Source organism: Charadrius vociferus, unplaced genomic scaffold, assembly GCF_000708025.1.
Source record: "Charadrius vociferus isolate BGI_N301 unplaced genomic scaffold, ASM70802v2 scaffold97, whole genome shotgun sequence".
NCBI classification, from domain to species: Eukaryota; Metazoa; Chordata; class Aves; order Charadriiformes; family Charadriidae; genus Charadrius; species Charadrius vociferus.
This window is the reverse complement of record NW_009649316.1, coordinates 1,469,604-1,496,374: the sequence shown is the minus strand read 5'-3', so window position 1 is coordinate 1,496,374 and position 26,771 is coordinate 1,469,604. Positions and strand designations below refer to the sequence as shown.

General features: G+C 40.3%; 1 protein-coding gene across 1 annotated transcript in view; it reads right to left on the bottom strand.

Moving 5' to 3' along the window:
- The window catches only part of TPK1 (thiamin pyrophosphokinase 1), a 260,187-nt gene that overhangs the window by 108,505 nt on the left and 124,911 nt on the right, over nucleotides 1–26,771 (bottom strand). The window contains exons 4-5 of the mRNA XM_009889432.1: nucleotides 18,499–18,594; nucleotides 153–299 (exon numbers count right to left, since the gene is read on the bottom strand). Of these exons, the coding sequence (XP_009887734.1) occupies nucleotides 153–299; nucleotides 18,499–18,594 (243 nt within the window). The remainder of the gene's footprint in view (nucleotides 1–152; nucleotides 300–18,498; nucleotides 18,595–26,771) is intronic.

Below are 26,771 nucleotides of genomic sequence, written 5' to 3'. Positions count from 1 at the left end.
TTGCTGTCCACTTTCCTGCAAGATATTTTATATTTAGGCTCTGACCCTACAGAATACAATTAAGAAAATGAGAATTTAATGATGTAAGACCTAACGGGTCAGGGTGGGTGGAAGGTCAGTTTTATTATCAAGTAACTTTTCACAACACTTACAGGTTGAAGCAGGTATATCAGTGAGCACTCCTGGAGAACTATCACTGGATAAGGAGTGATATTTGTTGCATGAAAAAGTGTTTCCACTGATGCCATTATTTGGTCAAAGCGTCCTCCAAGTCCGCCCAAAGTCACAATCACATCAATCTAAAAGATAAAACAAAAACAGTCACCAAGAAAACTTTCAGACATAATCTCTAGACCCTGAAAATCAGCAATAAAATCACTTCGGGGAAAAAGAAAAAAATAACTACTGACTATACAAAAGTAAATGTCAAATACAGTTATTTGGTCCTATTACTGATAAATACCATTATGTGATTTTTGAGGCTGAGTATTAAAGCTCAGTAAACTCATAACCAACATGTGGTACTTTTTAAAAGGACATAACCTTTCTCCCTAAAATACAGGCCAGTATTTGCAGGTACTTATCTGTCAACCCTGAATATATAGAGCCTAAGATATATCACTCCATGTCTAAGCTCTTCAGCTAACTGTGGTATATCTGAGCCTTAGTATCCCCAGATCTTAACATCATTTCACTATTATCCTCATGGTTTACAGAGCGAATAAAGGAAATTTCAGGTTAGGGCCATTATATGTCGTTCTTGTTCCTGCCACACAGCATTTTAATGTACAAGCAATCCCACTCACAGGCTGGCTTTACTCAAGATTAAAAATACTACTGAATTGGGAGGTTCCACCCCAAGTGACTGACACATCATCTTCCAGCTGTCACAGACAGGGACAGGAACGAGAGCGCTCTTCTGTCCCAGTCCCAGACCCGCAGAGAGCATCGCCCGACTGCTTGCAACAGAGTCGGGTTGCTGCTGCTCAATTCCCTCACGCTCCATCAAGACTCTGAACACTTTATTTCCTATCAGCAGAAAGGGAGTATTTAAAAGCCTCGGTCAAGAGCTTTTGGGTCCTCAGATAAAAGGTCACTGAGTGCAAAGTATTATTATTATTACTCCCATAATGTGGATCAGTTATGTTCAGTAATTGTATTTTAAAAAGCTACCACTGAGTAAGTCATATCTAGAGCCCTGACACATTGCAGCAACAGAGTCTTTAGACGCTGCCTTGGCAATGGCCATCTGGTGAAGTTTTCAACTTTATAGGGCTTAAGTCTATGGCTACTGTGATTACACGAAGTTTTACTCAACCCAGGAGCCACATAATGCTGCTCTGTGTATCTGGAACGATGTATTAATAGCATCAGATTCTATTTTTATTACCAGAGCTGGGGTTTTACGATTCTGTTGAATATTCGTTTGCATGAAAATTAAGCTCTTTTCCTTTTGGTGAGGAATTATACCATCTTTCCCATCACCACCAAGAAAATACTTGAGAAGCCAGAATGAATAAATATAACACATTATATTGGCAGCAAATGCTGAAACAAAAAAAACTTATTCTTGTACTGCAGATAACATGTATTTTCCGTGCAGACTACAGATCACACAGACCTAAAATATGACCAATAGAGCATGAATGGTAGGAAAACCTATCCTGAAACAGGAGACAAAACAGCAAAAGGTAAAAAGCATGTGTTTGTTCCCAGCTAAGCCATAATATGTTTTCCATTTTATTGATTCCATTGCAGAAACAAACTGCTTTTGTTTGACTGGTGATGACTGTCATTTAAAAGGGTGGATCAATTCTCTGAAAATAATATTACTACAACAACACACAAATACCAGATCCCTACCCGACACCTAGCAGTAAAAATGCCCCCCACCCCAATCGAGGCCATGAGGAAAATCTGCTACATTAACCTGGAACCACCATGAAGTTAAGTTGGCGTTGCAAAGGATCAGGATCCATATGTATGTTGTTCTTTGTGTGAGCAATGGGACTAAAGCTTAAATATTAGCTTAGCCTAGCCTAGCCTAGCCTTCAAAAAGCTGAGTGATTACCGTATAGTTTCTTGGTATATATGTCTTACCATACATGAACTTGTTTGTTTTGGCTTTGATGTTTATTCTACAGTTTAAAAGGTAAGAAATGAAGGAAACACAAAGCTGCCTATGCCCTGTAATTAAAATGATGCAATAACATTCTGAATGTGTCTTCTTTCCCTTGTAAAATTGTCTGTATGTCAGACAAATCCTACTCTTACTCACACACGTGTACTTACCGCGAAGTACAGGACCTATCTGAAACAATGAAGGTCTCACTGACTGCAGCTTTTTATGACAGAGATTGCCAGAGTACTGCAAGTTGAAGAAAAACATAACAACAACATTTCTGCATTTTAAAGTGTGACAGGAGCAACCCAGAAGTCCTACTCCTTATCCAATAGCAACAGTGCAGTAATCTTGTGGACTGGTGCCCAAAAAGTAAGAAAATAAAACCAAACTAGCATGGAGTAGGTCTGTTGAAAAGGCATTCATAAAACAGAGGTTTGGGGTTGAGGCGTGTTGGAAGAAAGCTAATAAAGATATCTGAAAAGGCAATGTAGCTATTATTTAGGGTTTGCATGGGATGTGAAAATGAAAAATACAAGTATGTGACAGGTACACAAACAAAACCAGCTGGAGTATGAGAGGAGCAGGCAGAAAGAAAAGCTAAAATTCTGCACTTCCGTGATGGTTGACAGTCCTGCCTTTCACTGGATAGTCTTGGCAGCAGTGACAGGCATCCAGACATTGTAGGACTTTTAAAGCCTCTATTTGAAGGCCTAGGTAGACACACTTTGTTTATTTAAAGAAAACACAGAGAGGGTAAGTCCAACAAAAACCTCAAGAGTCTTTTCATCCTAAAGCTATCACCTCTGTTAAAAAAGCCCACAACACAAAAATCGCAAACTAACAAAACAATCAGTTCCTTCCCTGCAATCACTGCTCCTCTCGCTCTGCCAAGAACTTAAGAAAATGGATGTGCCATAAAAGCACATACACGACTCTTGGTCATTCCAGAACCTAAGACAAAATGAAGACCAAAAGCACAGGACATTTATATATTCGCACACTTTAGACAGGTAAGACCATTCATTTTTCTACTATGATTTCCTATACAACACAGGCTACAGATTTATACTGTTACTGCTAATCAGCACAGCAGGTAGCATTTGACTAACACACTGTACTTCAATTGAAATGTCCATGCTTCACTTAAGTGTCCTGTCAACAGTCCCCTTACACAATTTGTTTTCACACAGTGCCATTCATTTCCTGAAAAATGGATATAAAACCTGAAATAACTACAAAGAAAAGCTTAGATTATTGCAGGCACAGTGTAGAGGGCATTGTATTCTCTTAGACTATCTATAACCTGACTTAAACATATTGCATAGCATCTTTAAAGGTGATCAACCTTTAATTTAGAAAGAGTTGAAGATCTAAGGGTGGGGTTCAGTCATATTTAAATGATACACTTACACATTAGTCTCTCTTGAAAGAGTTTTAGGAGTGCTACCAAACAGCACAACAGTTAAAAGGAGAAGGGAAGCATAAAGAAAGACTTTATACTGGCAATTAAGGGATGTATTTCTTCCTTCTCCCCTAAGTTGTAATTTAGGGCATGCTGTAACCAAGCGGGACCAAGGCTGCCACCACATCAGAATGAAGTTGCTCAGGTTCCTGCTTCCACTCTCACAGAGACTACTAGCATGTACAACTTGCTGTAAAATATTTCCAGCCATACTAAATACTATCTTTCTGTGGAAACTGGTCCAGCCTACATTCCTCTTTCTGGTATGGATGGGTTAAATACAAAGAAGATTTTTGCTACATGATTGAGGAGCAAATATTGAAAAATAGTTTCAGAGTCCAATTAGATGTATATGGAGCACCTACAGGTATCACATTCACCAGTAACCTACAGGGAGAAAGCCTTTCAAACCACTCCAAAGGGTAAGACATTCATCCGCAGCCAGCCTGTGTCCTCTTCCAGTCCTGGATGGGGTAGCTCCATCTTTTCCCATCAGGAATTATGGATGCATGGCCAGAGCCTGTGCCGGGGACTGGACCCTGCAGAGGGTTCTCTGCCACCTCTCCCAGTGTTCCCACTCCCGCCACAACTCAGTTTCCTTATATATATATATATGAAAAAAAAAGCAAATTGATGGAAAGCCTTGGAGACGGTGGCACATTAATGAAGCCAACAGCTTCGGCTGGAAAGGCCAAGCTCTGTGGGCATGAAGAAGTTTCCTTTGGCCGACATCATCAGACTAGATATAAAGAAGAAATTTTTTACACTGAGGGTGGTGAGACACTGGCCCAGGTTGCCCAGAGAGGTGGTAGATGGCCCCCTCCCTGTAAACATTCCAGGTCAGGTTGGACGGGGCTCTGAGCAACCTGATCTAGTTGAAGATGTCCTTGCTCATGGCAGGGGGTTGGACTAGATGGCCTTTAGAGGTCCCTTCCAACCCAAACCATTCTGTGATTCTGTATTTAAGGAGAAGGGTGAAAGGACACAGGAAGCTGGGAACTGCCCGGGGTGAGTGAAAAGAAAGCAATACCTAGCTTTGCAATGTCAGCATCACCATGACATCTAAGAGTGAAGTCCAGGGCTTAAACTCACAGCAAAGTATGTCCATTCTTTTCAAAACTGTGCTCTCAGATAAGTAATCATCTCCCTAGGGTATGGGCAGGGCTCTGGACAGACAACTCAAAGGACTTTCTTCCACATGAGCTCAGTTTCAGCCAGGCAACTTGCAAACAAACACACCTAAGTCTCAGAGAAGTGGGTTGGTGAAAGAGAACACATTTACTGATAACAACCTGTAGCACTGAATGAACATCGAAAAAGACCTCCCCAAAAAGAAAAAGGGAAGGCAACAGTAATCAAGAAAGAAAAAAAAAAAAAAAAAAAAAAAAGCTCTGGAGCCATGAATAAACCTCCCTCCCTCTGAGACCATGGAGAACATCCACTGCTAATACAATACCTAAGATATTTCTATGACAATTACAGGTCAGATATTCCATCTGATTCAACATAGCTTCCTTTTAACACCTTCTCACTTCACTGATATCTTTTCACCTTTCACAGCCTCTCCTCATTTCCTACCATTCATAAGCCTTGAATTTAAAATTTTGGAGGAATATGATATAGAGAATAAAATTATTGTAGTAACATGCATATTATGTTGAAGTGTATTATATGCTGAGATACATATATGTTGAAATATATCATATGCTGAAAAGCAAACAATTAAGTAGTAGTGTGAATGCTACATTTATTATTGTTTTATCGCTTTGACACTTTCTGAATTTCGACCCATTTACAAGAAAAGCATATTTTTTTTTCTTCATAAGGCGTTTTTGTAAACTCAAGATGTGGTTTGAAAATCGAGATATAGCCTTTCTGGTCTCTGCATCAGCTTCAGTACTAAAGACTTGAAAACATAGCAAGCACTTTCTTTGATAACAAATGAGCCAGAGTAGATTTCAGCTCATTCTCCCATAGCTACATTAGAGATCTTGTACTGGCCAGATCACAGTCATTTTTTATATCATCCATAAAATTGCAATGTAAATGTAATGAACTACTAAAAACCCACAACCCAATGTTGAATATACAGCAAGATACTGCCCATTTTAGTTGATTATACTAGCTCTCTAGCTCAGTGTTTTACCTAAGAGGTACGGCATTCATTTCCTACGGGAATGATATGCCCAGCCACACAGCAACATCTGAACTTTGCTCAGGCAGAATCCTCTTTACTCTAGCCAGAATTTGCTCATTGCTTCAGCCATCTGACTCTTCACACGAACAAGAGCTCTCAGCTGAAGGCTGCCATCCTGTCTGCGTACGTGAGATAATAGATAACCTTCCATCGGATTCATCGTCACCTCACTGATTCCACTAATCTTTATATGATATTGTTCCATCTTCTTCAGAAAGCATTTCTTGCTTCTTATGTTCATTTTCACCCAAGTGCTTTCTCTAATTGTAAACTGTTTAATTTCAAATGAGAGGTTCGTTCCTTCTGATAATGCCAATAAGCATGCAAATAGATTGCACTTGTCTGCTTAAAACAAGCAACATGCATGACAGTAATATGGAAAAAGGAAAGGTACTCTTAGAATCCAGTCAGATTTGAGTAGCTGAAAACATTTTAATCTTGGTTCTAGTACTGACTTGTGTTTACATCTCTGGTAAAATGACTTGATTTCATCTCAGTGATTTGGCTTTGCTCTTTCCTGCAGGTAAATGGAACATTTGAGGGTGTATATAACATCATCTGGCATAAATTTTGCGGAACATAACCTTCATAACCATTGACTTTATTCTTTCTTATTTACAAAAACCTAATCTACAAAATCCACGTGAACTGCTGGACCCCAAAAAATCTGAATTTGACTGCTTGCGCTTGCGCTGAATATTTCTGTATGACCTTGATCAAACAGTACTCCCTGTGCCTCAGGTAGAGTAGGGACAGCAATAACTCCCGCTCTACTACTGCCGGTCAGGTGGAGCACAGCTCTACAATCCCTGCAGCGTACAAGATCAGGGTCATTGGAATTCCTTATTGCCTCACATTTTCTGGGTGAAGGGCTTGTCCCTACTCCAGACCGTTACCATGCTGTTGTGAGGAGGCAGAAGTGCACTAAAACTCTTAGAGCAATCTGTTCACCGAGGCTTTGGAGGAAAACGCGTGCTGGTTTTGTCCCCGATGCTTTTATTCGGGTGCATGAACAAAGATTCCAGGACTATCAATCATCTGTCTTCTGAAAAATCATGTAATCTTCTCTTCTTTTAAAACAGTATGAAAATACATTCACACCTATCAAGCTAACCTTTCTGCTCCCACAGCTGAATCACTGTAACCCACAATGCGTACTGTGGTATCACCCCCACGGAAATGTAAAACCAATCACTGTAAACTATCATATCCCTAAGAAAGGAAGCCCTGGATCTGTATTAGCAGCAATGCAAGAGGTCCTCAAAAGGTTTTGCTAAAACGGTCTAGAAAATCTCTTTTAACAATCTCATATTCACGTACATCTAATGCCAAAAGCTGTGTTTGGCACATGCTGTGTTTTTAATCTCTTCATATACTGCCTCCAGGAGTAAAAAAAAGGAAAACCAAACTAACTAAAACCACCTATCAATGAATAACTCAAGGGAGAAAAAGAAAGTGATCCTATCTTCTTCAGGAGAATCTGTTCTTTGTAAGATTTGTATTTTATGTTTCACTTAACTCTAGCTGTCAATCTTTACTTCGAACAAATCCAGAGTGTAATCCAAATACAGCTTTTACAAAGTCTTCAGATGAGTATGTATAAAGCCAAAAGCATATTTTAAAAAATATTGTTGTCTATTTTCTTTCAGATTACTATCCAAAAGCATTGCTACACCTGAGTGCGGTTGATCCATATTTAAAAACACAGACAACCAGCAGCTACAAAATGAAGATCCTCCAAAACAGCCTTCCTTCCCATCCTTCCAACACGTTTCCATGTTGTCACAAGGTCAGCAGGACCACACAACCCTAACCCTGACAGCAGGACACCCACCCCGCCATGCTGGTGCCTGTCATCTCACACTCCTCAACTACAGCCAGCCGGCAGCCTGGGCTAAAGGTTAACCCAGTCCCACCAGGGTCAGCAGGTGGGAAGGGCACTGCACAGGGAGGAGGCTCTTTGCTGTGAAGATTCTCCCTAAAAGTTTCAGTTATTCCCCTAAAGGGATATAAATCGCGATGAGGATCAGGGAGCCTTGCCTGAACCGTGGCTCCTACCACAGCGTGTTGGCAGACACAGTCTTGTACAGGAAGGTCCCTGGCTACTCAGGATCTGATGGATCAGAGACACTGTAAATTCTGTCTGCTAGCCCACAAACAGGATATACATCCCAAGACACATATCAATGAGAGCACACACGCCTTTGCACACCTCCATGAGCCCCGACAACTTCTCTTTGATTTCCTTTACAGTCCTGTGGTGGGTTAACCTTGGCTGGCAGCCAGGCATCCGCCCCAGCCGCTCCCTTACTCCCCCTCCTCAACAGGACAGGAGGAGAAAATAAGATGAAAAAGCTCATGGGTCGAGACAAGGACAGGGAGATCGTTAATTACCAATTACCATCCTGGGCAAAACAGACTTGACTTGGGGAAAATTAATTTAATGTATTGCCAATTAAAAATCAAGTTAGAGAGAAAAAAAAAAAAGACAAAACTAAAACCACCTTTCCATCACTGCTCTTTTTCCCAGGCCCAACTTCATTCCTTCATTCCCGACTCCTCTATCTCCCCGCTCCCCTGAGCGCTCCAGGGGAATGAGGTCTGTGGTCAGTCCATACCAGCTCCTCTCCACCGCTCCTTCCCTCTCATGTTCTTCCCCTGCTATAGCATGGGGTCCTGTCCATGGGGTACAGTCTTTCAGGAACAAACTGCTACTGTGTGAGTCCTCCACAGGCTGTATCTCCTGCCTGGAGCCTGCTCCTGTGTGGGCTCCTCTCTGTGGGCCGCATCTTCCTTCAGGGCACATCCACCTGCTTTGGCATGGGCCCCTCCACCAGCTGCAGGGCAGATATCTGCTCCACCATGATCCTCCATGGGGCTGCCGGATGGATACCTGCTGCGGCAGGGGCTCTCCGGGGAACCTCTGCGGGGCTGGAGCCCCTCCTGCCCCCCCTCCCGCTCCCCCCTCGGGGCTGGCGGGGCTGTTCCTCACGCTTTTCCCCTCGCCCCTCACCGCCGGGCAGCGTTCTGCCCTCGCTGAGCGGCGCTTTCCCCGAGGCGCCCGCCCGTGGCTGAGGGGCTCTGTGTCCAGCTGGAGCCGCTGTGTCCGGCCCGGGGCGGCCCGGCCTCCCCTCGCCTCACAGACACCCCTGCGGCCCCCGCCAGCTCCTGGGCACATAAGCCTGATACAAGTCCCTACTTCAGCCTAATAACCCTCGTTGCTTAACTCATTATTATTACTACTTCTCTAGAAGGCCAAGACCAACATAAGATGTGTCTGCCACAGCTGCCTCTTCTCTCCCCACCCCAAAGCTCCCTTTCCGTTCCCCCCACGGCTTCCAGTGGCTTTGTTTCAGCTCCTGCCCAGACCCTTGGAAAGCCCACAAAGGAGGCTAAACAAACTTATGGTATTTCAAGGTAGTGGGGTAGGTTTTCTATGGAAAAGGTTCGTTAGGTGAAGCACTCCGCCAGCAGCCCAGAGGCACTCGTACCCGGTGGAACAGAGAAAGTCGACCTCAGCACTACCAGCAGCGAGATCTTTTCCTGTGGCTTCCTAAACCAGACACATCTTTTCTTTAAAACTAATTTTCTGCCTGTTTTTATTTCCGCCCTGTCACATTAAATTTGGGTATCAAATTTTAAGGAAAGAATCACAGATTTTTAAGGGAAAACGTTCCCTACAAAAGACAGAAAGGAAATAAAAAAAATATATCTCCATTTCCATTAAAGGGCGATCCTTTTTTTTTTCCCCCCTTCATCTGAGTAAGAATTAATGGCTCAAGCGCTTTCCCTGTGTATCTTAACATTTAGCAATGAAGTCTGTATAAAAGACGCCACAAATAATGCAGAGCTGTAGGGCATCCTTGCTCTCCTGCAGCAGCATCGCAGAGGAGATAATGACCAAAGAGGCATTTGTGCCTAACTAGGATGAGACGTTAGCTCTGCTGTTAAAAAAGTTTAAACTTGGGTTCACACAGGTCTGAAGAACTCCCGATAGGTCCCAACAGAACAGTAATATTTTCAGCTGGTCTGAACATTAATCTTCATGATGAACAAGGGGATAATAGCCTGTCCTATTATACTCAAGGGACAGATATAAGACCTGAAACTAAAGACAGAAAATTTTTCCCGTGTCTCTCAGGCCCTATTCTGCGAATGGTTCCTCTTTGGAGTGATTTCACTGAATACTTGGGCAGTACAGAATTATTTTTTTTTTCCATGGGAGTGCAGATTTGCAGAAAGAAGTCTTGAATTCATACATTTGTTTCTAAGAGGCTGGAGATATTCTTATATTGAGAGAATTAGGTTAGGATCTTGGATGCCAATTTCCTTTTCAGAGTAGGTTCAGTATTTATAGGAGGTAAGCTAAACATAGACTGAATAATGTCAGCTTACACCCATTACAGAATCTATTTTATTTTTCTACGCTGTCCTCTAGACCATATAAATTTAGCCATGCCCTTAAAAAGAAATGAAGCATGATTTCTTAAACTGGAGGTGCTTGTGAAGCTGTAAACATTTTATGGTCACATTTAATTTGCACAAAATGTTGAGCTTTAATTGTTCAGTGCTTAGTTGTTCAGTTGTTTAAAAGGGAAGTTTGATGGGTTCTTCAGGCAAGTTGATGAGACCATACCCCAAGTCTTGTCCTTAGCAGTGACAAAGTCAAATAAAAAGGCAGCTGATGAAAAAAAGAACAGCGTGAGCATCCAAACTAGCAGACCTGGGTTGCCAGTGCAGCTCTGCTATGAAGACCCTTCAACCCCACCTCTGTTGAGCTGGTGCTACTGCCTTTTTTACAGTGGGAATACTCTAGGGGCCTTTAAAGTATCACCAGGCTGCCTCATTTTCACAATATTTATGAAGAGTTAAATGACTGTAAGCCCCTCCGCCCCTTCTTGAACACTGCTGCTGTGAGGCAAGAGGTCCAGAGTTAAAGGTTAGGGAAAGTTAAAAGGATTGCAGAAGGCAGTGAGGCCTCAGGACTACAGGCTAAACCATTTCTACGTAGCACCAAGCCACACACTTTTACTTGGCGACAGTCTTAATACCTTCCTGTCCCCTCCGCCCCCAATACTCCTTTCTAGGTAAGGAAAAGAAAAAAAGAGAAAGACCCACTTCAGCTTCAAAAGATTTGACCAATATTGCAATTTGACTGTTTCCTTGGCTGTTCAAAGGCTATGCAATGTCACAAAAAGCGGGAAAATGTCATGGGAAAAAGAACCCAAACAAAACCAGTAAGGAAGCCTTCTTATACGCACTATTTAAGTAAGTTTCCTTGAACAGGATAAAAAAAGAAGCACAGAAAAAGGTTAATTTGTTGATTCACACACTGCTTGAAGGACCAGATCGCTGCAGTTTATGAAGTTATGAAACTGTTCTCTCTACAGCCAGTAGTTTCTACACTCACCGATACAGAAAACTGCTAAAGTTTTTTATGAAACTATCTTACTGATAGCCAAACCCCTGTCATTTATTCTTGACGAACATCTCAATTTATTAGGAAGAAATCATATTTGAGATGTAAAATGCCCTGACTATTATAATCTGCAGTTAGTTTGCTGTACCAGCACAATTTTCTTACTATGCCTAATTATAAAGAAAAACTAACATCCCATTAACTAAACAGAATTTCATAAAAACACTTCTTGGAGATTTCATAACACCACAGTATTCATGTGTCAAACAGAAAAAAAAAAACCAACCCAAGTTATTTATGAAAATCTCAGGCAACAAACAGAGCTCCCAGTCCTTGAACTGTAGAGAAATTCCTGGTGTCAAAACCTATGGCTGTTCAAGATTTCCTGCTACAACGTCCACCTTTAAGACCCTGTCAATGCAAATGCGACAGTCTTCTGAGACTAATGGTATGTCAGAGTGGCCCAACCATGTTCCCAGCACTGAGGCAGTTACATCAGCAATAGCTGCTATCAGCTCCTCTGTGCTGTGAAGCAGAAGGGGCTGGAGGGGGGAGGAGAATCACCTCTCCTACCAAAAATAGTTATAAACAGGACAAAATTGGTGGTTACAAAGGGAACAGTAAATCGACAGCAGTAAGCTCACGTTTTCTGTTTCAAATATATTCAGCCTTTGACTCAGTTGAAAGAACAATAGCTGGCTTCCTTATTAGCTTCCATAGTCTTGTTAATGAGCATATCCTTGATCTCTCCCATCCCCTGAACTGCCTAAATAAACAGTATTTTTTCCCCTTGTTCTTCCCCTCCCCAAAGCTTGATATAGGGTTTATCTCTTTTAAACAAACAAAAATCAATGCATTCTCCAGAAATGACACACTGCTGCCTTTTTGCTTTAAATTATCTTCATAGAACAAATACAAGCCCCAGCAGAGTATACGGGGATTACATCAGAAAATTTCTCAGTATGTGATGCAGTGTGGTCTTGCAGACACCCATTTTGCATGAAATTATTCTAACACAAAGATATTCAGTGCGTCCTGATGCCCACAGCTTTAGTGGAACAGGTAGACTGCCTGCTTCCTTCACATGACATTAGAGTGTTTCTCTTTGAGAACTGGCAAGTTCTGATATCCTGCATTACAAGAAATGTACTTCACCATACCTTTACCATGGGAAGCCTTTAAATAATTCAACAGTAGGAAAGAGGGGTTAGATACTGCATTCCTGGAACGTGGATTTGGACCTTAGAGTCAAAATAGTCAGCACTGAAGGATATCTCTGAGGGATTTACTCCTGTTGAAAGGTACTGTGAAATTCTACATTTTAGAAGTGGGAATTAACAGGAAACACTTTAGATCCATTTGTTTTTTCCTGACAGGAAAGGTTTAAGAAGAGGATTACTATTAATAACTCATGAAAATCTTTTGATACAGCACTTGACAGTATAGAAACCTTTTCATTACACGTATTTAACTTCCCCTAAAATATATCTCATTTGCATTTTCTGTTCTCCTCCTGTGAGGCATTAAGAAGAAAAACTCAACAGTGCCATCAAAATTGAACAAGTTCATTTTTAGCCCTGCCTTCTATATGGAATTTGGAGATAGAGCCATAAACTTCAGAGTCCTCATAAAAGCTTCACAGCCTATCTCCATGCCAGCTTTGTTATCTTCCAGACTGCTTCTCCTCCTATTTATAGCATTTAGTTACTTTCTTGTTCCCAAATCCTGGTAACAGCCTGTCCTCATTTCTAGGTTTTCCTTTAAAAGCCATTTCTGCTAGTGTTCCGGGTCCCCAAAAGTTTTCAGAAAAGAAAATAAGTAGTGATCTGGCATGAAATTACCAGCTACTAACATGAGGAGAAAATTATGATTCAGTCAGGAACTGAAGCTGATATATTTGCTGTTACAAAAATGTCATGTCATCAGGAATAATCTCAACCGATAGACAAAACCAAAGCTAAGCTAAATGGAGCCCGGTAGTTGCAACAATTATACACTTTCTACATGGGATTGTTCTTTGTGTAAAAAATTATTCTCTTTTAAAGTATTTTCTGATTTTTGTTTTAGAGTATATTCTGTTTTCCTTCAGGTTTTTTTCTTCATGTAAAGACAAACCAGAGAGTGCTTAATAAGCTGTTTGAACATTGCATAACTGAAGTTGGTACATGAACATCACTCCACTGTCTTCTCTGCAATGCTTTATAAACACAGGACTTCACTAACATTATGTTTAGTTTAGCCTCCCTCAACAGAAGAGAAAGTGGACAGATTTGATGCTTTCTTTCAAAGGGCAAAGTGAGGAATGCTTGCATTCACTTAAAAGAAGCAATATCCTAGATTGCTGTCAGATTGAACCTTTAAAGTGTAATTTTAAAATGGAAATGTTATTATAGTATCCCTTTACTGCAAAGGGTTTTTGAGAAAGACTTGGTTTGGATTTTTTCACTTTTTCATATTGACACTGACGCTTTAATCAATTTAAACATACTAACATTAAACCACTAAAAGGCATGTAGGTTTCAATAAAATTAATTTTTTATATATTTAGCTCATATAACCAAATGAGCTGCTTTGACTTTTTTTTAAGCACAAAAGTTAATAAAGTTAAATGAAAAGTCCCAGAGCTTAGTTTTAAGACTAAATGGTATTTTAGATGAAACAGTTAGAGAAAACAGAGTTTGTAACTCTGAGGTAAAGATAATGGTTTATATCTGTCTTTACATTATGAGGACTCTTCTTGGAGCTACATAATTGATACACACACTTCCACTTCTCACTGGCGTGAGCTGCTATGAGCCGCCTGTGAATCAGACCAGGGACACTGTTATGGAAAGAACACTTGATGAAGATTGGGAATTGGAGCATCATGCCCAGCTGTACCACTAGCATGCTGGGAGACTGTGGACAAGCTCCTTCTGTACTTCTGCTTTCTGATTTGAAAATCAAAGACAATAATGTTCACTTCTAATGCAAGACCTGCTAACCTCTAAATAAAACATATTGGAAGCATGCCTATCATTTTACCAGTTCAGACGGTTTCTTGAAAAAACTTGTGTTACATGAGAGAAAATTAAGAACAGAAAGTAGTACCAGACAGAAATTACGGTAAATAAGTTTACTTAAAGGTCTTGCAATGAAGAAAGGAAAGTACTCACATAACCACAGAATAGATAAAATAGCAATTAAAGCAGTAAAGTAAAATGTGCACACCTAAGTGTTCAATAGACCATAAGCAATGTAAAAGACACATGGCAGAAATAAAGACAGTTATTAAGATATTAACAAAGCATCACATAGGGCCAGGAAGGTATACTGCCAGAAAATCTGTGCGTTTATATACATACATGCACGCGCATATGTGAGCATGCATACTCACAGTCACGCAGAAAGGGAAATATCTAACAGCCTTAGGTTGGAAAGAAACTTCAGGAGTCAGATTCTGTTGGTGGTACTTCACTGCTTCACCCACCCAATACCATACAATTCACAAATGAATTACGGCTGTGGAGGGGAAAAAATAAGGCTGATTCTAGCTTGCACATATAAAGGGTACTGCTTGTTCTAACATTCACTGCAGTATGTAATTATAAATACATATCATTAGGTGGCTTGGTTAGCACAAAATGACCCCAATGCTGCTTTCTGCAAGACTTGGCTATACAACCAAAATATGCAATGTAAACCAGAAATCAATGACCCTGAGGACTCGGGAACTATTCTAATAGTTGAGACATAAAGAAAAAACAGTTATGAATTTGGTTAATTATTCTAGAAGACAGAATTACTGTTGTTTATGTTGAACAAGGAGTTCAAGAACTAACAAGGTGTTTTTTCTCCCAGACAGTCTCAGCTGACTGTCAACTCCAATTGCATCTTTCCTTGTGGTAAAGGCACTTCTAAGGCCTCTTCTCAAACTGAATTCTCCAACAACCAGTAAAATCTAAATTACCTTTGTAGCCTTCTCTCCACCGGGGCACTAAGTGTCTATCTCACCTTCACTCCCACTCAGGTGACCTCTGAGAAAGCTGTTTGATGTGATTATCTTTCAGTACTCTATTCCTCTGTTCAAAAGTTATTTGTTCAAAAGCTCCTTGGGTGAGCAGGAAGGAAGAGAAGAATGGAGGTGCAGAGACATGGAAAGTAAATTACACAAACTTAATTCCTTTGGAACAAAATATTGCCCCCATATGTTCACGTGAGCTCAAAAACCTCCTTCACATAGAACTTCCATAGAGGTGACTGACAGATCAGAGGAGAAATTTTATCCATTCAGTACAGCAGATAAATGATAACTTACTGTCTAACCAAACTATGTCACAGGATTGTGGATCCATTGTATCCATTGAATGTAATTAATTTCCTAGATTAACATATTGCTGTAAGCACCAGAAACACAGCAGCAGAAAGAGCAGCAAATGCACGATGACTGTAGTATCAATTTATTTTAAGATACTAAAGAGATACTTCCCTTGTTTAGTAACTTCAACTATAAATCATGGGGAAACAGATTTCTAGTGTCTCTTTGACATATTCCTCTTTGTCAAGTTCTCTGGATAAGCTGGACAGAGTGGATAAAAATCAAAGTTGGAGTCATACATTTTTTCCTGGAACCAGGAAGACATTCCACCTAGTTAACACTCTCAGTTAAAAGGAAAGCTTTTATATTTTTTCCAGAAAGAACCCCCCCACACACATTGTGACATGCAAGTTTGTACTTCAGGCCAAAAATGCAAATGCAGATGAAGAACCCCTTCTCTATCCAACTGTAGTTTTCAGATCCTGGCCCTTCCTTTATTCTCAGCCGTAAGTACTTCCAAGTGACCACAGAATTCCACGGCAGCTTTCTTCTCTGAAGAAATTTGCATTCTCCTCAAAGATTTTAGACCAATGGCTTGAACAGTGTGTTTTCTTACTTGACAATTTTTATGCAAGGATGTCACCCATAGAGATGCCTAAGCTAAGTGCAAATTTAGGTATTCAAAGAGGCTAGAGTTTCAGAGGAGCCAAGTGGTTGCATCCGTAAATGGAAGCCAGTAAATATTGCAAATGCCCAGAATCTCTGTGTTATTGGGGGAGCAGGCATCAAGCTAAGCACTGCATTATCAGGACACCCAGAAGAATCACCAAGCCTCCTACTAATGAATTATACTAACCCTTCTGAACAAAGGGCAAAGTGGAACCCAAACTAATAATGTATAAAATTCTAATACAATTTTGGGTTCTATTTGCTTAAGTTTCACTTATTATTTGCCTAAGTTAAATTGACGACTTCTTGAAACTCCTGCCAGGAAATGCAGAAGACCAAAAATAGAAATGTATGCTTTAGTTAGTGTGCATAAATCAGCTGATAGCATCTTATTGTGTTTTACGGAACAGACACTGCAAGCAAGAAGCAGCTAAGATTTAATGAACATGGTATTTAGTTTTAGAAAACATATTTGTGTTACTTCTTGCACCTCTGAAAAACTCAGATTGTATTTAAAGCACATCTTACATGTAACAGCATGAAAATATAACTGATCTGAAATCTTAGGTTTAGTGCACTGGCATGAACTTGACGCAATTACTGCAATTACGCTCTGGCTTGTACTTTACAAAATATCATCAAGGATTACAATGCAGTATCCTTTAGTCAACTTAACAGGGCTTTACCTAGGAGAGTGATCAAAGAATTCAAAGTTTTACAAATAGGCTACTTATTGTTGAAACACATCTGTAGCTGTCATGTTCCCATTGCTCTTATTTTAACCACATATTGATTATTCATTATAAAACCTCTTGTGATAGCTTAAAAAAAAATAATCCCTCTATAGCAATAGCTGGGATTTGATAATGAACCAAATCCTGGAAACACTCAAGTTCTCCTTCATTCTAAGGGTAATTCTGTTAAGAGGGAAGCACCTTACTTCTCAAAGTCAAAACAAATCCTAGGTGTTGGTGGCTCATCTGTTCTGACAGCACTCATTATTATTTGTGTCCTAGATGGCAAGACACTCCTCTGTGCTCTTGTCATGATAAATTATAGGGGGGGGAACTAAAGTATGGTATAAAGAGTTTCCTGGATCATAGCCAGACAGATAAGAGAAGTCTATGGAGAAACTCTGCAATCTCTGTCAATACTGATGGGAAAAAAAACCCTGATGAACAGCAGCATGTATTGAGGGCGGCAAGAGGAGACGCAATTGCAGATGGGCATTGTGCGACAGCATTATGAAATGTCCCATGGACATATATTTCCTTTAGAACACTAAGACATTTCAAAATAACTTAAGCAAAACCTGGTTAACTATTAATCAATCTGCAGTGAGAAGAGAAGAAAGAAGGAGCGGTATTTGCATTTCCATCTCTTGCTGCTTTGTTGGAGAGCAAGTGATCTCAGAAAGACAGGCAACTTTCCTATCCTGCTACGATGACTATGGCAAAAGAGGAGGTTTACACATGTCCTTCCATCTTGTGCTGCTGTTTTCATTTTCTTATATGAGTCTTGCCCTCACCGTTGGTAAGAGGATGCAGCAGCTGTTTTCTCTCAATTCCTTTCACCAGTAAGTACAGAGCAGAAGAGAGAGCTTAGTCCTTAAGAGGGACTGCTCCATGGGGAGGAAAGGGCAGCAATCCCAAGAGCACATCTGCCATCGACTCATCATGTTGGAAATTCCCATGGAATTTTAACTTCACATCTCAGAGAGACAAAACAAGCAGGCCTCTGAAACCAAACCGCGGAAGGGGAGGGGGAACGTTGCCTCCTTTGCCTTTCCAATGAAATGAGCAGCTGACAACTCCATATGGCTCCTTTTAAGTTTAGTGCACTGCTTGCTCTGCAAAGGTTCCCTTTGATTCCAGAGGAACCTTTTGCAGAAGGAGATATTGCTCACCATATGTAATGTTGGCAGGATAAGATTCCCCCTCCCATCTCACCTTTGGGAGGGGAGAGGAAGGAGATGAACATCAAGGCTCAGTGTGCCAAGACTTGAAAATATATTTACATGCTGAATTGGGATTCTTGCTTTGAACACCAGCCACAACAGCTCTTCTGCACTTTGGGTAGTTCATTAACAGAAATCAATACAAGCTGCCTTTTAAGAAAGCCAATGCTTGTTCGTTGACACACTGTGTAATTCTTTTTAGTAGAAGCATCAATGCTTACAAGGTGTGCAGTAAATTATGGCAAAACCACAGAATGGCAAGGCTGCAGAAAATATTGTTTCATTTCAGTGCAAACTTAAAACATAAACTTACATACATTGAGAGGAAGAGTAATAACTAAGATCCAGAGACAAAAGATGTGTTGCATTTACCTGGAGGCCCTTCTTTTCTATCTTTTTCTGGAGTATCTGAAGGCACTTGGTGAAATCCGTGAGGTCCTGATCCATGGTCTCAATTAACTCACATCCCTAGTGAAGAAGCAGAAAAATGGAGAGGAAAAAAAAAAAGTCAGTCATGTTTCAATTGTAAGAACTAATGCTGTCTTTGGTGAAATTAACTGCAGTCAACAACTCAAAGTCTCTCCATGGAGATGCAAAATTAAGTAAAAGACTATTACCCTTACAGAGCCCAAAGACCATAGGTCCCAGCTGTTTGCTAGGCACAGAAGTAGATATTCAAAACCCATTGAGTACATTCGTGAGTTATGATAAGCATGTTCTGCTATGCTTTGCTGGACGGACAAGTGCTGGTGTAGTGAGCCCTGGGTTATCAGTGATTTCCATGATCAGGTACCAGGAAAATGACTGTCCTCTCTGGTGCTACCACTACTACATTTCTGTTACATATATTCAAATCTGTATAAATGTAAGCATACAAAAGTGTTCAAGCTTCCTGGAACCACTGCAGTTGTACTAGTTAATTTGCCATGATACAACAACAATTTCCTTGCAGTGGGGTAATACGGATGAGCGCGTGTTAAAGTGGAGAAGAGCAAGAGTACATATTTCTTAATTGAGCCTTAACACAAGTCCTAAGCCTCTGATAAAAAGCTGAATAAGGAAAAGTAGAGTATATCTACCACATAAAGTCACTATTCAAAGAGGTTTCAAGGATACAAAATATCCGTACAGCATCGTAAATTAAAATAAGAACCATACACACTGGATTTAGAGGTTCCCTCTCCTACCACTTCAAGGTCCCCTTAAAAGCCTCCTAGCTTTGTATTTATGGGACAGATTTTACGTTTCTGCTCTACACAATAACAACTGACAAGAGAAAAGCATTCGGACTACAGAATCTTTGTATGTGTGCCTGTGTGTATAAAGTATATTATTTTGTTACATTAGAAAAAAAAACCCAAAATGTTAAAGTTGCCTCTACCATGGTGGTAAAAATAAAGGTACAGAAGTGAAAATTTTCCAGATCAGTGCATGGATGCAGTGTAGTGGATTGTATGCAACGAAATAATAAGCTTCCAATAGGAAGACATACACTATCACTGAAATGCTTCCCTGCACAGCCAGAATGCATATACAAATCAAACAAAACCATCATGCAGTAAGGGATTTGGATGAAGTGGAAGAGATAAGGGAGGAGATAACGCCATGCTTTTTATTATACCACTTCTTCTACCTCCTCAAAAACTTCTGAAAAGAAACCTGGTCAAAAGTAGTAGCCCTTCTGACACCCAATATTGCTCTAAATGCTTTTTCAAGTAGCAATAACAGCCCACAGATGTGAAGCATCATATAGTTGCATCAGTACATGTAATCAAAGACCTCCCTTGCAGAAGTGATGCAGCTGCCACCATGAAGAGGCTGGGGAAAATGCAGCTGGAGCCTGGACTCAGTGCTAAGCATAAAACAATCTGAAGAGCTGCCATGTCTCCACTTTTCACCAGGAAAGGCCGAAACATAAAACTGGCAGAGGCAAAAGGGACACAAGCCATCTGGAGTCTGTAATGAACCTGTGAGTTGTGCAATGCCAGCCAAAGACACCAAGGGAGCCTGTGAAAGGTATAGGGATGTTCAGGCTCACCCAGAAAGCTCACAGTTGGACCCGAAAATTACTGAAGAGAATTTGTTAATCAAAGCCCCTCTAAGTGAAAAGATGTCTCATTCACTAAGAGGTACTCTCAGTCTTGTTATCAGCATTGATAGTGGCAAGAGAGACCAAGCTGTGAGAAACTGTGAAGAGACAGAACCTCCCCCACTATCAACCTTTGAACAGCATGAGAATGTGACAGATGAAGACTACATCAATGGCAGGGACGGATACTGCTGAGCATAGGAGAAGAGACAGAACCTGCGTTACCAGCTCTTAAATTAGCAGTAGAAAAGGAAGGTCTGTTATCTTTTGCCAGGACCATTCCTTGGCTCCACAGTGCTGACAGAAGTAGTTTATAGGTACTGATTTATAAATAAAACATTTAACTCCCACTTTCCCCCAGGACTTTGAAATATTCCTTCCTGCAGTCCCAATCTCCTCCATGGACAGTCAGGTTTTGGCAGCTGCAGGTAGGCTGCAATTCTGCCTTCCACCCAGGGAAAATCAAATTGTCTGGAGGTTGTTTTTTTTTTTTTTTTGAGTTATGATCTACAACAGCTAACATTATTTTATTATTTATTATTTTATGCTTTCTACTATTAAAAACATTTTGCTTGAGGATGGTTGTTGCCTTGCTTCTCAGGATGTTCTTCAATAAGAAAATATTTCAGAACTACAAGGTACTACCAAGGAAAGATAACATCAGCACGGTCGCTAGAGAGCACCGAAGGTCATTTACCACAGCTCCAGAAGAAAGCTGTGACACACCACAAATAGACATCCTATGTTCAGCCCTGCTGCTGTCTTTTGCACATATTCATAATAAAAGGCCTCAAAGATACATCAAAGAAATGCGATCTAAAGGTGTAAATGGGATGTCAAATGCACAGTTCATTAAAGGCAGTTTACTGTACCCGTGATATTGATATAAGGATGGTACTGTGGCAGCAGTAACTAAAACCAAAACCTGGCTTAACAGTGGTATCCTGAAACTGTTTACTCACTGTCTGCACATTTGACACTTTATACAAGTACCGCTGTAGATCATACTGAAAAATGTTGACAGCGTGCCACCATTAAAGCCACCACTTCCTTCAAATTACAGTGTGATTTCTCATTCTCTTTCCACATCAAGCAGATAGCCAGTTGTGGAATTGGCAGAGATTTTAGATCTGCTCTTTTCACGACAATGGTGAAGAGACTGGTGTGGTCAGACCGTACTGGGGAAGAGGACAGGCAGCAGCACTCGCATCTTCCTGCATCCTCTTTACGGCCTCGCTGGAATTAATGTCTGTGCAGTTCACATTCACTGATGGCAAGAGAGTTTTAGATAAATCTGTTGCTCCTGACATATCAAATCCAATATTTTATACCACAGAATTGGATGACAATTCAAACGCAGTTCTTGTCAACCTTCACTGTATTCCCGAATGACAAAAATCTTCAGGACAGAGCTTTCCAGTGCAGCCAGGGTTTAATGAAAGGACACTGTAACAATCGCAGGGTAGGCAATAATGCTTGTAGTTTTATAGATACCTGCTCAACTTAATAACATTAACCTTTGGTAAGAAAGTTAAAAAAGCCAAGCAAATTTAACATTAGGAAAGGTTAGAAAAATCAATACCACACAGCAGGAAAGAAAACAATAGATTGCATCCGATGACGATATAACTTCACTGAATGATAGGATGAGGCACACAGAATTAGGCTTTGGCTGTTCTGTCTTATTATAGCAGTTATAGGAGGCACATTGCTAAAGAAGGAGGAGTGTGCCAGACACACATAATAGGATTATTGAACCCTATATTTCAGACAGACACTGAAATCAGACAGGCACTGAAATGTCAATCTGAACATCTCAGCACTTCTCCCATTTTTTGAAATATTATGCATCACAGCATGTTGTGTGTTTGAAGAAAGCAGTGTGTAGATGTCCATTCCCCAATGTCCTTATTAATCTCTTATTAAAAGAAAGTGATGTTTGTTCTTTCTCTAATCTTTCTGAACATAAGAATATAATTAGGACAGAATACATAAGATATCCTAATTTGTACTCTACCTCCAAGACCCTTCTATGGCAAGCCATTTGAGCCTGTCTTTTGAAGCTTGTGTCTGGCTGTGCTCACTTAGTGCACCAGTGACATCCAGTTCAGTCCGCTAACAATTCCTGTTGCGCTGAGGCTCAATTTTGAGGTATCAATCTCAATACAGATGCACTTAGGTAGCGTTAAGGGCAGACACAGGAAAACCATATATCCTCAAGTTAAAAGAGAAGAAGGGAGACAGCTCATAGAGCCTCTCAAAACCACAGCACACACAAATAAAGTTTAAGGAAGCTATATAAATTAAATGGTGTTTCTAAACACTCTCCTTCCCCTAGACCTCACCTGCCCTCTCACCTGCTGAAACAGGAATGCACCCAGTCAATCCCAATATCTCACACACCAACTAAGTAAGAGCTGTAGATTTACAGAACTATTTCAGTTGGAAGGGACTTTTCAAGGTTATCTAGTCCAACCTCTTGCTCAAGAGTAGGTAAGATTAGCTCAGGCTGCTAAAGGCCCTTTCCAGTCTAGGCTGAGCGTTTCCCAGGATGGAGACTCTCACAATGGCTCTGGGAAGCCTCTTCCAGTGCTTGACCACTCTTGTGAAATTTTGTTTTACAGTATGAAACTAAGATGTCCTGTGTTGCACATTGTGATTGTTCCTTCTTTTCCTATCTCTGCTTACCCTAAAGAAGAGTCTGGTTCTTTCTTCTCTCTGCCCTCGCATCAGGAAGTTGAGGGCAGCAATACGATCTCCTGTTCACCTTCTCTTCTGGAAGCTGACCAAAGCAGTTTCCCTCAGCCTTTCTCCATGCATCATGTGCTCCAGACTTCCCTAACATATATTTCCCTTACTTGTGCTATATGGGTATGCGATATTTCCACCTCAGAGAGCCTGAAGGGGTCAATTAGCAGCAAGGAGGTAGAGGGTTCCTAGCTCTCTCGTTTTAATGTAAATTTATAGCCCTGGGGGATTTCAGTCATTTCACCCCTCTGGCATCCTCTTCCACTTTTGCCCATTTTTGAGGAAAACCTCAAAACTCCACATTCTTCACATAGTAGCTGCAGTCACCTGAATGTTTTGAACCCCCAAACATTTCCATACCCAAATATGCAGACAAGTATTTTCACTCGGAATTGGACTCAATTCACTTGATACTGAAAGAAAGCACGCATGGATCCAAGCAAAGCAAAGTGTTGCTCTAGACTAGGCATCAATGAACAGAAAGGGAGCAAAGGGTCTGACTGCAGGTCTTGGACCAGGCCTAGCCAAGAAGATAAATATGTGGATGCATAATCAAACAAGTTTAACAGACATTGCGTTCTACCACCTTGTCTATAATAGGAGGGTGGTGGTGTGAGACCAGAGGATTCAGTGAGTATCAGAAAGAAAAAACACTAGCTTGGGAAACATTTCTTGCAGAGATGGCAGTCATCCAGACAGTGGTCGTCTTTATTGTTGGCCCAGTGTTTCACAGCTGATCCAAAAGAACTCTCCCAGAATGGAAACCAAGTCTAGCATGAGATAAAGACGGAGCAGATTAAACTGTTACATGAGGTTTCTGAAAACATTTAAAGAGAAAGACAGAACAAGAACATCTAGCTTGAGCTACTGGTAGGCATAAAAGCTGCATAGATTTCCTACAGGCCATACATTACTGGAGAATGATGTCATAAGATGGCATCAAAACCACAGAGCTGGTTTATGTCTATGAATTACAAGCCAGCAAGAAGTTAATCAATTGAATCCTTTTTCTTTTTGAGGGTACGATAGAAGTATGGAAGGCAAAGCAGTCGAGTTCACTGATTTCTTTTGGGAGTTTCAAATGCTGTTGAACAACAAGTATTGAACAGCTTCTTTTTTTTTTATCAGCTTAATTGTATGAATTGCCTTTTGGTTTTTGTAGTAGAAAACAAAACAAATATGTGTAATTGGTCAAAATGATTTTGGATATTTAAATAGCCAAAAATACATGATTAAGTAAAATGCATTTTCTTTTAGGTTTTGGACTCAAATCTGGCTGACTGCTTGGCATCAGCACAAAACTAATACTGTACAGATTGCTTGGCCCTCAGTTCTGGGTTGGATGGCGTTTTGACTCATCCAATTGCACATTAAGTGGCACTGCCATTCAGATTAACTAAAAGAATTTATTAATCATGTTGAAGCATATGCCCTGGAAGCCAGATAACTGAAATCCACGCTCAAGTGACAGCCCCATTACTGAAAAAAACAAGAATGTTCAGTTTTGACCATCACTTCTAACCTTATATAACACCACTTGGTTTATTAAACAAGTACTATCTGGTGGCATGAAACAAAACCAGCAAATATATGTAAACATATGCACACCTCCACAAACCAAAAGCTACATGAACTTGTCAAATCTGACAAGCATTAAAAAAAAAAAAGAAGAGCTCTGTAGTTGAAACTTTGACTGCAACAGCTGCAGCCTCTCCTCCCTTCCCCTATTTCTATTTTGATACGGTCTTTTTCAAAGTAAATAAAATGTTTCCTGTTTTTGTTTTTAATGAGGCAGCATGTGGCTTCTGGTGGAGGATAGCTTTTTTATACCATACATTGATGTTAAGATAGCAGCAATGAAAGAGTTCTTCTGCATTAATTAGGTTGCCCCTTTCAAAAGAAAAGCCTATTGTTCATGAAATCATGGCAATTACTTAAAATGAACAAAATATGAGTCTTTTTAGTTGGTACTTGACCAATACCAAAGAAAGCCAACATGCCTTCTTTGCCACCTATAACAAACTGAAAATCTGAAAACCAAAGGTTTCTAAATCTAAGAAACCAAACCCAAGCATAAAACCCTCACAAATTAAAAAAAAAAACAAACAACCAAACAAAAACCAACAACAAACAAACAAACAAAACAAACACAACCAAAACACACCAAAAAACCCATACAAAAACCAAACAGCACAGCTAACATTCCACTTTCTGGATAAATACAGTATTTATTTGTACCACAACAAATTCTTCTGATTTATTAAGTTTGGTGAATGAAACCAAACACCTTAAATACTCACCCAGATGTTAGAAAGTGCAATAAATTATACATCATTGCAACACCTTTATCAGAAGACCACTAACGTCTTTTAAAACTTTTAAGTAAGAAAGGGGAAAGGTAAGAGTGTTGTGTGAGAAAAACGAGGTAGAAAGGTCTGTCGGATACAACCCATATCTCTCCGTACCCATTCCTGGCATTTAAACACTAGACCTACATTTGTACATCCCTGTGCAACCCAGACGTGTTATTTCTCCAATCTGATGATTAAAACTGAGCACAGTGCAGCAGTGACAGCCACCTGCTGTTTTTGGATCCTCTCTAAAATTTCCCTTACGTGCCCTTCCTTATCTGAAAAACAAAGATTCAGAGAGAGTTTTAATTGATGGTCAGGCTCCCTCTGTAATCAGTACTGTGAAAAGCTTTTGTCTACCCAAGCTGATTAGGCCCTTTGGATCCTAACCTATTGATAGGACTGATTACGGTACCTTGCTTTTCTTGGAAAGTAACTTGGAAACAGGAATTGCTGCTCTATCTGTGTGCATTTATGTATGAAGATATGAGGTAGCTTGCGTAAGGGAAATCAGAGGACTGGAATAGCACCGGTCTCTGACAGAAGGGAAGCACATGTCACTGATTGTAGACAGCATGAGTCACTACCCAGTCGTGTCCATGAAAGTCTTTTTTGTTGACTTGGATACACTTTGAACCAAAACTAAAAAGTGTAATGTTTCTAAAAGACCGTAAGTACACTTAAACACATATTAAAAGTAATACTATCTTTGGCACTCGCACCAATGACAATGCAAATAAGTCAAGCACTCTCCTGAAATAAAGCAAAAAACAGAAGAGCCACCCCAAGTACAAATCCTATGCCCCACAAAGCTGAAGAAATAGGGCATGCAGTATTCCTTGCAGTTCAACCATTTGATGTCGGCTTTTATGAGGTGGGAGGGAGGAAGAGGGGCTACATGCATTTCAAATCCCACAACACTTTATGCACAGTAATGAAACAGGTTTTTGGTTTTGTGTCTTTTTTTTTTTTTTTTAAATTAAAAGGGCTTCAGGTTAACAGCTTTTGCTTTTTATCACATAGGATGACAGACAGTCTAAAGAACTAAAGTTAATAAGCAGACACTGTATTTGAATCAACTTCTGTTTCCAGACTGATTGCCAATTCTCAAGATTCATCTCAAGGTAAGAAAAACAAGGAGAAACCAGAAAGGCCTGTACTGGGGTGCTTTCAAGGATTTGGGGTGACAAATTTTAGCCATCCTAAACACTATATTAATATGATCCTTTGCCAGCAACCTGGAGACCCAAAGGCACTGTGACTGTGAAAAATGCATAGAAAACAGCAAAAGAGGTATTAACCTGGATGGCATAAAATTCCCTGCAAGGCATTTCCAATCATTACGCTTATTTAAAAATATATGATCAGTACAGCTAGTCTCTCCTTTTGTGTTCAGACAGGCTTCATGTTCGAGAATTCTTGCTCCTCTACTAGTATCTACCAGTACGTCCTTAGTT